At 34.0% G+C, this 17,458-nt stretch overlaps 1 protein-coding gene across 2 annotated transcripts in view; it reads left to right on the top strand.

The window, feature by feature from the left end:
- LOC138709594 (apoptotic protease-activating factor 1-like) overlaps nucleotides 1-17,458 on the top strand; it is a 67,041-nt gene that overhangs the window by 22,192 nt on the left and 27,391 nt on the right. For both annotated transcript variants that reach the window (XM_069840482.1, XM_069840481.1), the window contains exons 6-9: nucleotides 1,902-2,013; nucleotides 3,811-3,928; nucleotides 10,693-10,819; nucleotides 14,207-14,383. In XM_069840482.1, the coding sequence (XP_069696583.1) occupies nucleotides 1,902-2,013; nucleotides 3,811-3,928; nucleotides 10,693-10,819; nucleotides 14,207-14,383 (534 nt within the window). The remainder of the gene's footprint in view (nucleotides 1-1,901; nucleotides 2,014-3,810; nucleotides 3,929-10,692; nucleotides 10,820-14,206; nucleotides 14,384-17,458) is intronic.

Below are 17,458 nucleotides of genomic sequence, written 5' to 3'. Positions count from 1 at the left end.
GAGACTGGATTAATCTTGCACAGGATAGGGACCGATGGCGGGCTTATGTGAGGGCAGCAATGAACCTTCAGGTTCCTTAAAAGCCATTTGTAAGTATAAGTATTATTATTATTATTATTATTATTATTATTATTATTATTATTATTATTTAAAGTCCAGTAAAAGTTACTGTGACAGGCTTAATTACTAAAATATACTTCAAAATTAAGTGCAAAATGTGAAACAATGTAAAACAAAATAATATACAGTGCTGCAGTGGGATAGAATCTTAAAAGAAGAAACACAAATTTTACAAAATATCATAAGACACTTCAATGTAAAAAAAGTATCTGTCATCCTCATCCTTTTTTATTTCTTAGAGAATTGTTCGTTGTTTATGATTTTAGATCGAAAATTTCTTAATATTCTTAATGTATCCAGCTGTTTGCTGACAACATAAAGTCCACTGTAGTCTATTCAGTTGTTTTCCACGAGAAATGAGGGGTATTTTGGTCGGTGTTCATTATAGATGCCTGTTGCTAGTAGCCAGAGGTGGGGTGTAGTCAATATATACTGCAGGGCTGTACCCTCTCGTGGTTACTCACCTTGTCGTGGTGAGGGGGCTTAAACTTGTTGTTTAAGCTAACAAGTAACAAAGAGGTACCCACATAAGCTGCATTACTACCAACGCAGTCCCACTATATTTTTCACTGCTTATGATTCATGGAGTCCCTCAGTGTAAAATTCTCCGGAGGTAAAATAGTCCCTCAATCGGATCTCCGGGTAGGGACTGCACTGAGAGATGTCAAGAATCGTACTAAAGTACTTATTTGGAACACCAGAAATCACACCATCCAGTCAATCAGAGCCAAGTTTAATATTGAAAAGAACCATATAGTGAGACAAAGAGGCAAATATAATACCAAAAGGATTCAAGTATGGTGTCAGTCCAATGCAGAAGCAAAATTCGTTATCTGTATTATAAAAAATAATAAGAATAAATTCCATGTTTCATTGGGTAGTACATTTAAAGACCGAGAATTAAAACGAAAAGGCAACATTAACGAAAAATATATAGACACTCTCAAAATTTTACAATGGAACTCTAGGTCTTTAAGAAACAAAATGGATTTATTAAAGCAAGAAGTTCATGACATAAAGCCTTCTATAATATTCATACAAGAATCTTTTCAAATTGCTAATATTTTAAAATTTTACAAATTTGCTGACTGCAAAATTTTTAATCTGTTTCGTGAAGATAGAGGGGCTGGAAGTGTTGTTACAATGATTCACAACTCCATTCATGTAATTGAATCTAAACAACAATTTAAAGGCCAAATTGAATACATTAGGACAAAATTATTACTTCAAAATAATATTTCATTTTCACTTGTCAATGTATACGTATATACCTCCAGGCCTAAACCTAGTAAAGGATGATATAGAATTGATCCCATCTGATCGCAAGTTTATCGTAGTTGGTGACTTTAATTGTAAACATCACATATGGAATAATGGACCTTCAATCAATATGGAGCAAATTTCTTAAGAGAGAGCTTAAATCGAGTAAAAACGTAAAATGACGTTACTTCACCCCCACCTCCTTAAAAAATTGCGAATTATCCGCAAAGTGAATTAACTGGACGCGAATTATCGAGCATTGACTGTATTTGACACATCTCGTAATTTAGTAACAGATTATTTCTTCACTGTACAAAATGTGCTGAAAATGAGCACTGACATTGACTTCATTAAATTGTATGTAGGTGAATGTAATGGAGATTAAAATAAGAGAATTTCTGGTTAACATTGTAAAAAGAAAAATATAATAGAAATCTTATTTGTAGATAGATTAATAATTAATCCGAAATTTTATTGTTAGTACAGTATTATTACATGATAGACATATTTCTGTTTTCCAGATAAGTGAAGGTTTCTCCGAGCAGGAATCACTGTGTCTAATGGCTGAATGTGCTGGCGTTGAAATATCACATTTGCCTCCAGCGGCCAAGAAGATTCATCAATTTAGTAAAGGTAGCTTGAATTGAACTGTATGCGAAAGTAATGATTGCAAATACATTTTCATTTAATAAAAATATTTAAGTACTGCTGATCTAAAGGAAAATTGCCATAGTGATACATAGAAATATTAAACTGTATCCAGTTGTTAAATGATGGTTTAGGTTGAGAAATTTGAATGCAGGACCAGGATGCACAGTAAAGCAGGGGTTCTCAACCTTTGAAGATTGTGAGCTCTGCTCACACGTAAGATTAAGTGAGCGAGCACCATGAAATCGAATATGTTTTGATTAACAATTTTAAAACATTCACACAGGGTAATGACATCCTTGAACTTTAATGTTACTCAGAATTTTACTGATATTCAGAGAGAGGTCGCTTGTAGCTACACATAAACAATCCTACAGATGTGAATTATTTAATCGTGATCATGATTGAAGTATTTCATATGCCAGAAAGTTTTTTTTTTTTATGCATAGGTAGGTTATCCCGAACATACATAGCCATACACTTGTGAGAAATATTCCGCAGTGTTTGGAACGTGTTTGTATTTCCTGCTCCTCAAAATCTATATATTTTCCTTTTAAAACAAATATTTCAGCGCTAGAAGAACTGGGTGTCTATTAGTTTAAGTTCTGCATGAGCAACTATATTATTCTCTTGAATAATCTTGATTTTCTTATTTTACTACTACTACTACTACTACTACTACTACTACTACTACACCACCACCACTGTAGTTCTCTCCCTCTCCACCTCTTTCCCCTCCCCTTCTCCTCACCCCTTTTCCTTCTCTCAACTCTTTTCACCCTCTCCTCTCTCCATCTCCCCCCTCTCTCGACCCTTTCCCCTCTCTCTCCACCCCTCTCCCACCCCTCTCTCGACTCTCTCCCCCTCTCTCCAATCTGTCCCTCTCCCCCTCTCTCTCCCCCTCCTTCACTCTCTCTCCCTTTCCCCTCTGTCCATCCTCTCCCCCTCCCTCGACCCTCTCTCCCTTTCCCGATTTCACGACCTTCTCCCATCCCTCTCTCACTTTCTCTCGACCCTCTCCTTCTCTCCCCCTCTCTCGATCCTATCCCCTCTCTCCACCATCTCCCCTTTCTCCTCTCCACTCTCACCGCCTCTCTCTCTCTCTATCTCTCTCCGTCTCACCATCTCTCAACATTCTCCCCCTCTCACGACCCTCTATCTTCCTCTCCCCCTATAACCACCCTCTCCCCTTCCCCTACCTTCCACTTCTCTCCTCCTCCCGCTCTCAACCCTCTCCCCCACTCACACTCTCCGTCTCTCTCTCCCCCTCCCTCTCGACCCTCTTCACCTCTCTAGGCTTTCTCCTCACCCTCTTCACCTCTCTAGGCTTTCTCCTCACCCCTTCCCCCTCCCACTTTCCCTCTCCCCCCTCGCGGCCCTTTCCCCTCTCTCCACCCTCTCCCCTTCCCCCTCTTCCATCATCTCTCATTTCCCCCTCTCCAACCTCCCCCTCTCTCGACCTTATCTCCCCTCCCATCTGTCCCTATCTCTCTCTCCCCGTCCCTCTTTCCGTCTCACTCCCTCTCTCCTTCCCTCTCCCCACCGACCCTTTCCCCCTCTCTTTCCCCCCTCCCTCTCCATCTCTCTCGACCTTCTGTCCCCTTTCATCTCTCCCCCTCTCTAACCTCTCTCCCCTCCCATCTTCCTTCCACTCTCTCCTATCCCCTCTTCCCCTCCCTCGCCCTCTCTCTCTCCTATCCCGTCTCTACCTTTACCCCTCTCTCCCCCATTCCCCCTCTCTCTCTCATATGGAACTTATACACAACAATTTCAATTTTCCAGGAGTTCCAATGGTGATTGCATTAATAGGAGCGCAGCTGGCAGAAAATAAGGATGACGTACAACGCAATCCAGGACGCTGGGAGTTCTACCTCGACAAGTTAACAAGACATGATTATGGGTTAGTCAGAATTCATTGTTTGATCAATTTATAATTATGAACTGAAACTTACAGTAAAATATAACTTTAAATATATAAAGAGAAGTAAATTAATGTAAAACTAGAGAACCCATATTGATTTGCAGCTTTCATTTGCACAAACCTATAGAACTTCTTTCCATAATTTTACTAAATTTAAATATTTTGAACATTGGCCACAAAGGAGAGAACCGTATGAAATTTTTGACAATGGTTGCTCTCGAACCGTGAGGCATAATAGGCAATACCTGCCTGAAATCGCCTCTCAGGACTATAATTTTGCCATGAAAATGCAAATTTTGAAAGTGTAATAAAACATACTTTCTCTTAGTTTGTGTTTAAGATTGTATTTTGTTGCCAATCATAATTTATATTCTTTTTCAGATAGGTGTATTTATAATAGTAAGAATACGCACATTTGTGCATCCCCAGACACACACAAACCGAAAATTTATTATTATTATTATTATTGTTTTGCTGTTGTATTGTTGTTGTTATATTCCTGAAGTATGTTAGGTCTTGTGGCTTTAGATAATCAATATGGGGGATGCAGAGTACGATTTGTATTTGTACAGGTGTGCGGGGTGCATTAATGCATCAGAATCTTTGCAAGGGGATGACACAACAGTTAGAAGTCAATTGCAGACTTCTGATAAGAAGATTACATCTGCAGAGCTACCATCGTTACCTGCTGTGGAATCCCTTTCTGTCCAAATTGAAGCAGTGAGGTTGAACAGTGTTAGAACCTTGGATATTGTGACTGTGTTGTTGGATTCCGTGAAGACACTCCAAAAAGAAGTAAATGAACTAAAATCGGAGAATGTGGCCTTAAAAATTCAAATGTCCGAAATTTTGAATAGGAGAAAATCTCTGGTAGATAATTCCACTTCTACTACTTCGTCTGAATATAAATCCATGTCTAACTCCGCAGCTATTGCGCTATCTACATCTGTTAAGCAAGATTCGTCCGCACCGTCAACCAGACAGTCTAGTCTGATGTTAACTGAATCAATTAAACAGGAGGAAACTACTCAGCCAGTGGCTGCCATTAACCATACTGTAGAGAAGGAAAAGAAGGATGGTTTGCAAGTGCTAAAACGTAAAAAGCTCAAACAGAAACACCAACGTGTAGTGGGTGTATTAAATTCAACTCTTGAAGTGATGTCTCATCGACCAAGGAAGAAATTGCTGTTTGTAACACAGTTCAGCTTGAAGGTCAATTGTAGCACTGTTAATAGGGGTGGTGAATTTTCGCAAGAGTGTTAAAATGCGAAATGCCTGTAAAGGCTTGTGATTTTGTATTTATATTTTTCACGATCTGTACAGAATGTAAGTACAATGGATGAAATACTCAAACAAATAGAAGCTGAAGCAATCAAAGCCGGTCTGGAAATTAACAGTGATAAAACTAAATACATGTATAATATGAATAATGACAATTCTAATAAGATTAATTTAAATGATACTGATTTTGATAGAGTTTCCTGTTTTAAGTATCTGGGTTCCATGGTGAAAGACAATAATGATGTTATGACTGATATAAAAGAGAAGATTGCAGCTGGGAATCGAGGTCTTTGGGTATTGAATAAAACTATGAAGTCTAGGTGTATCTCAAGAAAAGCTAAAATAAGAATATATAAAACTATTATTAAACCAATAGTAGTATATGGAAGTGAAACCTGGACTCTATCTGAAAGGGCAATTAAGATCTTAAATGCCTGGGAACGGAAAGTATTACGGAAAATCTTTGGGCCTACTTATGAGCAAGGGTTTTGGCGAATTAAAACAAATGCTGAGTTATATGAATTATATAAAGATAACAACATTGTTGTTGACATAAAACTCAGAAGGTTAGAGTGGCTGGGACACGTAGCCAGGATGGAGAACAATCGCACACCCAAAGCTCTACTAGATGCATTACCGGTAGGAAGAAGGAAAGTCGGACGACCTAAATTGAGATGGCTGGATGACGTTCAGGCTGACCTAACAAAAGTTGGAATTAGAAGATGGAGAACACGAGCATTAGACAGGAGTGATTGGTCGGATGTTCTCAGGGAGGCTAAGGCTAAACTATAAGGGCCGTAATGCCAATGATGATGATGACGATCTATACAGGGTAAACCGTAAGTAATGTCATTAATTCCAGGGGGTTATTCTTTGAGATATTTAATGCAAAAAAGTTTAATACAATTTTGCTCGTTTTTGCTTGTTTTCCAAGATAAAAATTTTTCATATGAAACATATAGTGTGTTTTGGGAAAGCCATTGATTTAATTCCCAAACTCTTAGTTTAAGAGAGTAGGGTATTATGATAATAAATGATTGAAAGAATTTTGGTTTCGTCCTTTAAATATGCAGTGTCTATATCTTTTGCATTTTCGTTTTAATACTCGGTCTTTAAATTTCAATATTAAACTTGGCTCTGAATGACTGGACGGTGTGACTTTTGGTGTTCCAAATAAGTACTTCAGTACAATTCTTGGCATCTCTCAGTGCAGTCCCTACCCGGAGATCTGATTGAGGGACTATTTTACCTCCGGAGAATTTTACACTGAGGGACTCCATGAATATAAACAGTGAAAAATATAGTGGGACTGCGTTGGTGGTAATGCAGCTTATGTGGGTACCTCTTTGTTACTTGTTAGCTTAAACAACAAGTTTAAGCCCCCTCACCACGACAAGGTGAGTAACCACGAGAGGGTACAGCTGGAACACATTCTTCTATACTGCCCATCCATAAACCACAAAAGAAGTAAATTAAAATCATCAGTACCAGCTGCAGAAGACACAGCCCTGCAGTATATATTGACTACACCCCACCTCTGGCTACTAGCAACAGGCATCTATAATGAACACCGATCAAAATACCGCTCATTTCTCGTGAAAAACAACAACTGAATAGACTACAGTGGACTTTATGTTGTCAGCAAACAGCTGGATACATTAAGAATATTGATTTAAATATGCAGAAATTTGATCCAAGCAAATGTAACATTTTAAAATTCCTTTTTCAGATAAAATTTCTGCATATTTAAAAGACAAAACTAAAATTTTTTCAATCGTTTATTATCATAATAGCCTATACTGCTCTCTTAAATTGACTGAACACATTGGAAATCAATTTAATAGCTTTCCCAAAATACGCTATGAAAATGTTTACTCATACAGAATATTTTTTTTTCTCGAAAAGGAAACAGAAACAAGTAAAATTGTATTAAAATATTTTGTTTAAAATATCTCAAAGAATAACCCCTTAAAATTAATGACATTGCTTACTGCTCATCCTGTACATATCCCTTCTTAATGAATCCTGAATATGCTGTAAAATTCGAAATGTACTCAAAATGCGATATAAATTTGAAACCTAATATTTTTTAAATGAAGATTACTGTGTAAAGTTTAATTTATATTTATTTATGTAATAGAAAATGGCTTTCTTATATTTAAGAAATATGAAAAGTATATATTTGAGTTTCCTTGAGGAGATGACTGTTTATTATGTGTGTTCTTTTGTAATAAGATTCCATTGTATTATTTCTTCAATAATTGTAACATTTCATTGTACTATTGGTTTAATAAACATAAAGAAACATTGCTGTTCTATAACATTTTTATTATTGTCAGTCTAAAATGGGTTAAAATATGTGGGCACAAGGTGCCCACCAATGGTTCAGCATGGAACAGATCAAGGAATGAATCTGCTATGCTTTTATATACAGTGTGACGCATGTTGTCTACCATACCCTTTGGACAAATGTGAACTGGTTGCTCGAGGAGGAATAGAGTCAATCGAAAGGAATCTATCAGGTTTCTTGCAAAGAAAAAGGAGACCAAAAAGATACATAGCACCAATAGTCAATGGAAGATCAACTTTAATACAAACCTGTCGACTTCAAACAAAATTATAATACCATCTATAAAACACTCAACAAACATTGTAAAAGAGGAGTAAAATAAATCCAGCTTCAGGCAAAGAAGGTGAAACGAATAACCACATCTTAACTTTACAATTATGTGCACATATTTTATAGCTGAAGAAAATACAAAGTACTGTACAGTGTGGTGTCTTGGAACATGCACCACAGAAATTTTAATGTTAAAATTTATATTTTGTTATGTTAGCTCCCATAATTGTAGAAGAAAATGTCATTAAAGTTTTTTGTAGCGAAAAAAATTCTGCATCCAATCATACTAATTTTTAATACATGCTAATCATAGTTGGCCATGGATTAGTAAAAAACAATTGAATGCAAAGATATTCTTGTTTATAGTTCATAATATATTATGTTAATCTGTTTGGCCAAGCATCTGCATAGAATTGGAATATATCAGTCTCCTAACTGTCCATTGTGCAACTCAAACCAAGAAATGGATTCAGAACATCTCAAAATCTGTGCGTCAGTGGCTAACCATGACAATATCTTTGAAAAATATTGGAGTGCAAGAGGTCAAATGACTTTATTGTCAAATGCCTGTCATTAGAAAACAACAACAACATATTATGTTAATCTGAGAAAATGTATTCTATGAAAGAAAAAGTTCAAATTATTAAATAGAGGCCTATTATACTGGAAACAGCAGCTAGCAAATGTTACACGAGAGTTTTATATTCGTCTTGGTTATTGTTTAGCTGCGAATGGAGGTTTATTTGAACATTTATTGTGATTTACTAATTTACCATGAAATAATGTAAACATTGGTATTTTTCTTGTTAATCTGTAAAAAATGAATTCACATTCATTTGTTTCGCCTTTAAATTTTATCACAACTGGTTGCATCCTGAACTATTTTGTTTTAAACACAAATCAATTATCCATGATTACTGTAATTAAGTTTTCATTAAAGATGGTTATAATTACTTTTTAATTTTAATTAATTCCAAACACTCGTAATCAAAATATTAATTTAATGAAACAAATGAATGCAGAATTTTTTTCTCTACAAAAAACTTCAATGATATTTTCTTCTGTAATAATTAGGGGAGCTAATATAACAAAATATAAATTTTAGCATTGAAATCTGTATAGTGCGTGTTCCACCTGATATAATATGGGAAACGATGTCAGAATAACTGCGGTATTTACTCAATTGCACAATCACCATGCAAACACACTCACCCAATATAATATAAAACATAATACGAAGAAAACTCCTTATACAATCAGTAGACAAGGAGAGAATAAGTCAATTCAGCCCTGATGTTCCACATACATTTCCACTATGTCCCAGCACTGTTAATTCACACACAGTCCCATGTTGTGTTATTTTCCATACCCAAACTTGTTCCTCACTGACTGGCTTTGTCATTCACCCAAATGCCCCCACTATGGACAATGCATCAAAGCTGTAATCCTCTTTGCTGTTGTAGCCATTGCCTTCATTGCAACATGAGAGGACAACTATATAGCATTGCGTGATTGTATTGTATTGTATTTATTAACATTCCATGGTATTCATACATGCTTACAGCTAGAATATGGAACAAGTCAAAAACTTAATACTATTATAAAGTCTTAATTTATAGTCACAGTCTAGATGAAATATATACAGAAGAGGTTTACAATATAGTCTACTAGTACAACACATAGTTTTAGTATTAATTTCATGAAGTGTTATTGAATGTCATGAATTCACCTACAGAATAGAAGGCGTGAGAAATTAGGTACTTCTTTAATTTGGCCCTAAATAATCTTATGTTTTGAGTTTCATTTTTTATATCGATAGGGAGGCTATTAAAAATTTTTACTGCCATATAACGCACTCCTTTTTGATAGCACGATAGACTTGCCGATGGAGTATGAAAGTAATTTTTTTGACGTGTAGTTATGCTATGAACTGTTGAATTAGTTACAAAGTTTTCACGATTACATACGAGGAAGATTATTAATGAAAAAATATACTGACAAGCCACGGGCATATAGTGATGATGATGATGATGATGATTAATAAACGGTGGTGGAGTGTCAATAATAGAAATGAGAGTACCCCATGAAAACCTATAACCAAGCAATATCTTTGCCATTGATTAAAGTTCTCGTTAACACTTTGTTAAAAACATAAAATTTACTTAGTCATACGTTAAAAAGTGTTAAAATTGTTAAAAAAGGCATATACCTTCGACAGACAGCTCGTTTCGATGCTATGTCACGTCATCTTCAGTGTCTCTTGAACCACTGGTGATCTTGATTCTGTGATGTGCGTTTGTCGATGGTAGGAGTGGGGGTGTGTTGCTCCTATGGTGGGGGCTGGCTGTTTGTATGTTATGATGTATTATGATGTCGAATAATGTGTGCATGTCGAACTGCAATTGTGTGTTAAGTATATATTGTGGGTATGCTATATCTTTGTAAACCACAAATTCCACTTGGACCTGCCAGGTTTCAAACACAGGTTATCAGCATGGAAAGCAGACTCTGTAATCCATTCAGCTAGCAGTATGAGAAAGTACATTGTGGTTTTCTTTTTAGTATTTATTTACTATTTCGTGTGTGTACTATTCTCTTCATTGAAATTATTATTTTTTTTCTCATTTCAGTTAAACCTAAAGAATTCTTATAATGTAGATGTGATGTGTGAATGTAGATCTTTCCTTCTTTTGTAAAAAGATCCATGCTTCGCTTCCTATTACAGAATTTGTAAATTATAACTATTTGTATTGCTAAGTTTCAAATCACGTCTTTTGTTCTTTTCAAGTACGATTAACATTATAATGGAGAAAAATATATCTTCCTATATTTTTTTTTTCAGAAACATAAATAAAAGTGTTTCTTTGCAAGATGCTATTGGACTCTGTGTAAATACTCTTCCAGATGACATGAAGTGCTTCTACCAAGATTTTGCTTTATTTGTTGAGGATGTGAACATCAGACCTGAGGTAAAATATTTATTTTAAATATATTTTCAATAACTTCTGAAATTAGAATACATTTTCTGACTATAATAAGATTATAAATATGTGCTAGAACTAGTTTTTACAAAAATCTTTAAAATGTTTTCAGGGCTGAAAAATGGAATTTGTTATACAGGTGAGCAAATCCTTAGTGCGTTCTTTTTTGCTCGCACATAAATAAAATTGCAAATGTAAACTGTTGTTCCATCCCCTAGTTTTTGTTGTGATGTATGATTTTCATATAAATAACCATACACATTATTACCACTATGTTAAGATTACCATGGAAAATTTGTAAAATAGTCACGTTCATTGGTCTTGTGTTTACCTTGCTCGCCATTAAGTCAAACATTTTTAAGTTCAAAAGCAGTTAAGGGCAGTAATGTCATCTTCACCTATCATTCTACTACTAGGTACTGAATTTCATCTTCATTGTGTATTCATCTCAACAATGAAATTAAACTTCACGGGCCCTATTCATAGACATTCTTAGCACGGGCTTTCGGTGGATGATCAGCGAACTAACGTTTTTCGTATTCATAAACCAGTGTCAGCGATATATGATATGATATATTATATGATATGATATGATATGATATATGATATGATATGATATATGATATGATATGATATGATATGATATGATATGATATGATATGATATATGATATGATATGATATGATATATGATATGATATGATATGATATGATATGATATGAATCCTGTTCAGCACGCTCGTAGCACGGGCTAGCGAAGTGTCTATGAATAGCACCCTACAAGATTAGTTGAATTTCGTGAAGATCTTATTGACTGTGTGTGAAGGCATAGGAAAATAATAATATTTATAACATTTCTTCAGTTTGTTCATGTAATAGTGTGACTGAGGGTCCGCAATCAGAAAAGAAAGAGGTTAAGAATGTTTGGAAAGTAGCTATGTACAGTAAAACTTTATTTATATGTTTCTCACACGTTTTTTTTTTCTGAAGTCCTGACAAAATTTCTATACTTTTCATGTTAATTTATTTCAGTTATATGTTTTTTGTTTATACATTTTTCTGACTTATACGATCATATTTAAAACCCTTAGAAGTATAAAACATTCATTTACACGTTCTAATTAAATTTTGCTCAAAATTAGGTTTGCCGTGTAAATGTAAGAACGCGAAAATACCGTATTTACGCCATTGAATATAATATGCACACCAATTTTTATTTATTTATTTATTCTGGTACAGTTAAGGCCATGAGGCCTTCTCTTCCACACTACCAGAAGTAAAATACATAATGAAACAATGACAAAAATAGGAAAGTCATACTTAAATATAAAAATAATTTATCCTAAACTCCAGAAAAAAAACTGGCGAATATAATACATACCTGTGTTAAAAACCACTCAAGACTAAAATTGTATGATCAAGACAGGTTACAAAGGGCAGTCCCTTATTTCTAGTTATACATACATTCATCCTCATTTGCAGTATCAAACTGTAACTTCCGGTCAACAGATCTGGGTTGGTGTCAGAATATTGATTGACAATGACTAACATAATGCTACTCTTTTGTCAGTATAATTATTGGCAAATTCTTTTGGTTTAATTGAAGACACGCAATTGTTGAGAGTTATATTCATAAAATCTCACAATAAAATAAAAAAATGTTAGGAAGTCATCCTAGTAGTTACAAATATTTTTCTAATTAGTGATTGTTGTCAAAAATAGGCAAGAAATTAATACGAATGAAAACTGCACAAAAGACGAGAAAACACGAACTCATAGTGGCCGTTTCTGTCAGTTGTTTCCCACCATTTTCTCGTAAATAAAGCATTAATTTTAATTTGTTAGAGTCTGCGTGTTTGAGCGCGAATTAATACACATCCCAGTTTTTAAGACGACATTTTGTTATAATCACATAAATACGGTTCAGTATGTGTTCATTGTTAAGATATGGCCTGCTTTGACATTCTTGGAAATTCTAATCTGCCCATTCTTGTCTCTGAATCAATTCAGAGAAGGGAGAGAAATATGTCCAGAGGGGAGAAATAGAATATTTTAAACAATGAGAATCCAGGTTGGAAGCTGTGACTCCACTGAATGAAACTGTCGTAACACTTCTCCAAACTGAAAATATTTTGACAATAGATTCAATCTGATGTGACGAGAAGGTTGCTGATTAGTTTTTGAATTCCAATGAGTGGAAGAAAGAGGAAATGTGTTTGTAACTGACTTTTTTTTTTTTTTTGTGAAATAATCGCATGTTGTTAACTATTAATGCTATTTCAGATGTAATTAAATGTCATTTCAGTTAGGCTATACGTTTTTCTCACATTCTTCTTTTCTTTAGACTCCCATAAAAACGCATAAATGAAGTTTTACTGTATCTTTGTATGTAAAGATTTTGGAATTCCCTGATTATACACTTTTTCTTCTTTTTGTGCTCTAAAAAAACATTTTTCTTTTTGTTAGAAATATTACAGTAAAACCTTTCTTGGCTGGGCATGTATAAAAAATTCTCCCATCCCTTTCCTCCATAATGTAAAGATTTCTGTTTTGTAGAGTCTATGGTTCGCTAGAGTGAATTTATACACTGCAATATAAGTTACCATAATATGTAGTAATTAGTCTAATAGTAATTTATGTAACTAATGTATAATCTTTGTAATTATGACACAAGAGAATGTTTAGTGTGCGAGCGTGTTTATAATGAAGATTATACACATGTTACTTACAACGTTTTATGCTATTCCAGCATTAAAATATGTAAAAAAAAAAAAACCATTATAAATTTACAAAATGTAATGTTATAATGTAGTAGGGACATGAGTCCTGGATATGACGTAATATATTGCATGGTTGCTAAGTAACCGTTTCTAAGATAATGTTATTTTTTTTGTTGTTTTGAAGCTTTTTCTTACAGGTACATTGTATAAAATTGTGTTGTGAGGATAGTAATGACATCATGGAATACTAGTTGCTAGGTAACCTTTTCTGGCACCAGTGCCAGAATTAGGAGAATTGTGCACGTTTTATAGCTTCATAAGAAGCGTGTTTTAATGCTAAAAATAAATTTAACACATTGTGAATGGTCATCTGTTCAACTTACAGTTTTAAAATCTAGAAAAAAAAATCTGTTGTCAATTTCAGCATGATGTCAGAATCTTTAGTCATACTAAGGATTTTGACCACCTTCAGTTGAGTTTGCACACACGAATGTCGGATCTAAAGATGACTATATGATGGCTAATTGACCACCAAGAACAACTGACATAATATCGCTAACTATTTGGTATTGTTCTCTCATATGTTTTAAAATTAATACTGTCTGTGATATTTATAGTTGTATTTTATTGTGTCTAATTTAGTATTACTATTTCAGGTATTAGAAACATTGTGGTCGAAAAACAAATATGAAGTAGAAGATATAATGAGTGAATTCATAAAGAAATCTCTTGCCGTATCAAAGTGGAATGAACTGTTGAATAGTTATGTATATGGGATTCATGACTTACTCCTGCATTACCTAAAAAATCAACTGGAGAAAGAGAAGAAAAAGGTATGATAGTTGACAAATTGTCACAATATGTAAGTGTGAGTGAAATAATGTTAGAAATCAACATTAGCTGCAAATATGAGGTCAATAAATATCTGTTTGATGGAATTTAATTGTGTAATTTTGGCACTTCCTTATTGAATTCTTTTTGCAGTTAATATGTGATTGGTTCTCAACCAATAAATTAGGCTTCAGACAATGAAGAATATCGCTTCGAAACTAGTCAGCCAGGTAATTTCCTAATATTAACACAGTAAAGAAGTTATAAAGTTAATCACTGAATAAATTAGTATTAAATTGTAACAAAACTAACAATCCAATTTAAATTCTGTCCAATTTCAAGAGCAATAATTAATATCAAGTTCCTAATAGAAACAACATCAATAATCAGATTTCTTGGCTTACAAATCAATAATATGTTAACTTGTAAAAAATCATATTAAAGAAATTACCCCCAAAGCAAATTCAGCATGTTTTGCTATTAGATCTATGCAAATGATAGTACATATCAATACCTTAAAAACAATATACTTTGCATATTTCCACTCGGTAATGAGGTTTGGAATAATATTCTGAGGAAATTCTGTAAATAGTAACAATATATTCCTACTACAAAAAAGAGTAATTAGAATAATAGCAGGTGCCAAATGTATGGAATCGTGTGAAATCATTTTCAAAAAAACTACAAATAATGTCCATGGCTTGTCAGTATATTTGTTTCATTAGTAAACTTCTTCGTATGTAATCGTGAAAACTTTGTAACTAATTCAACAGTTCATAGCATAAATAATACTCGTCAAAAAAATTACTTTCATGCTCTATCAGCAAGTCTATTGTACTATCAAAAAAGGAGTGCGTTATATGATAGTAAAGTTTTTTTAATAGCCTCCCTATGGATATGAAAAATTAAACTCAAAACATAAAAATTATTTAGGACCAAATTAAAAAAAAGTATTCCTAATTTCTCATGCTTTCTATTCTGTAGGTGAATTTATGACATTCAACAACGCTGCATGAATATTTCTGTCTTGTATTAAGTATTGATACTAACCCCTTGTGTCATACTAGTACATTGTAAAACTCTTCTGTATATATTTCAACTAGACTGTGACTATAATTAAGACTTTGTAGTACCAGAACTATTAAGATTTCTTTGACATGTTCCATATTCTAGCTGTGAAGCGATGTACAAATATCATGGAATGTAAATAAATACAATACAGTACAATACAATACAACTACGAGATGTGAGGATAAAAGATTGATGAGTTAGGCAATAGGTGAATTGTGGTATTTCTTGAGCATACATGCTATGCTTGTAACTTGTGACAGCTTTCATTTGGTGTTGCTACAGGAAACTGCTTCCAATTGGAAACAATGTGTTGGTCAAATATTTTCATAATCACAGTTCTTAGAAAGTTTTTCATAATTCCTACGATCATGGTCATAATTCGCTTTTATTTTTATTATATGTATATATTATACTTTCCCATTGGACGAAATTATCTAACATTGTTATTCATTGTGTTGTGTTAACGAAACATTGAAGGATATGCTTCAGGAATGGTTACTAAATGTCCATAAGGATTATTTTCGTACAGGGTTGGCAAAAAAAAACCAGGTTCAAAACATTGCAAAAATTTTGTTTAATGTAATCAATAATTTGATTTATGTTATCACTTTTTTCCTGATTTATGGGTTTCTTCCCTGAATACACATTGGAAATACTGTACTGTAAATGTGTATTTGGTCAATGTTACAATATGTCAAGGACAATTACCAGTTGAAGAGGTTGTTTTCTCTCTCAAGCAATAAAATGGACATTATCTGTGCTTAGGGTAACCAGATTTACATCGATAAAAAAGAGGACACAAAGTTTCAAAAAGGAGGACATTCTTCGAAAAAAAGAGGACAGAAAATATGTACTTAGATTTAGGTTTAGTCCTGTATTAGGCCTATACTTCAAATTACGACAATGTCTACTTTATTACAAAATAATTACACTACTGATTTAGGCTTATTTCATACTTAAAAGTATGTTAATATCTATTTTATGACAAAATAATTATGATAAAACTTAATAATGATTTTAGAGTTAGCTACATATGTATGGAAGTCTGATCATTGACAAAGGGTATATTCCGTCATTGCTGCTTCCACCTACAGGTAAAATACTTGAAAAAGGCGTCAAATCAGATAATTTCAGAATATCAGACATACAAGTTACGAAAAGGAAGACATTTCTTGATTTTTTTTTAAATCCACCTGGACTCTGGGGAAATTCCTAAAAAGGAGGACGTCTGTTCACCCTATCTGTGCTGCACAAGCTTTCAAGAAAAGTTTGGGGATAGAGGTGACTGAGACACAGTGCTGTGGCATTTGCCCCCTCTCTCTAACACCCAAAGAAACTTGACAGAAATTATTGTAGCTTTCTCTTTTTCAAATTGACCCTAACTGCTGTAAAACGGAACATACTAACGGTATAGCTTCAGTTTTTGATTTGTGGTAAAAGTTGCTAAGAAAATGGAAAAAGACGATTTTGCGGCAACAGAAGCATGGTTTCACTGATGGAAGAAACGGGAAAACATCATGTACAGATGAATGCATGGTGAGCTGACGATTTATTTAAATGCTGATAATGTAATTTTGTCCTGCAGTTTTATATTTTATTAAAGTGTAAGTCTACTTGATTTTAGTAAGTAAAAAGCAAACAATAAATGATTTATTTAAGTACTGGTAATATCATTTATCCTTGCGGTTTTATATTATATTGAAGAGGAAGCTTACTTGATTTTAGTGAAAGATTGACAACATTAAACAATTTATTTAATTGGTTATAGTATTGCCTTACAGTTTTATATCATATAGAGTGCATTGTGCCGACCACACCACCTCATTCTAGTGCCGAGGTCATGGAAAGCATGGGGCTCTACCTCCAATGCCCCCCAAGTGCCTTCATGGCATGTTACGGGGATACCTTTACCATAAAAACCACAATAAATTTAAATATGATCCTCATGAATACCAGACGAGACAAAACTACAGTTTCTTTCTAAATACTCCCAAATGCCACACAAC

This window comes from Periplaneta americana, chromosome 11, assembly GCF_040183065.1.
Source record: "Periplaneta americana isolate PAMFEO1 chromosome 11, P.americana_PAMFEO1_priV1, whole genome shotgun sequence".
NCBI lineage: Eukaryota > Metazoa > Arthropoda > Insecta > Blattodea > Blattidae > Periplaneta > Periplaneta americana.
The sequence above is the reverse complement of the archived record's forward strand: the minus strand, read 5'-3'. Positions and strand labels throughout refer to the sequence as shown.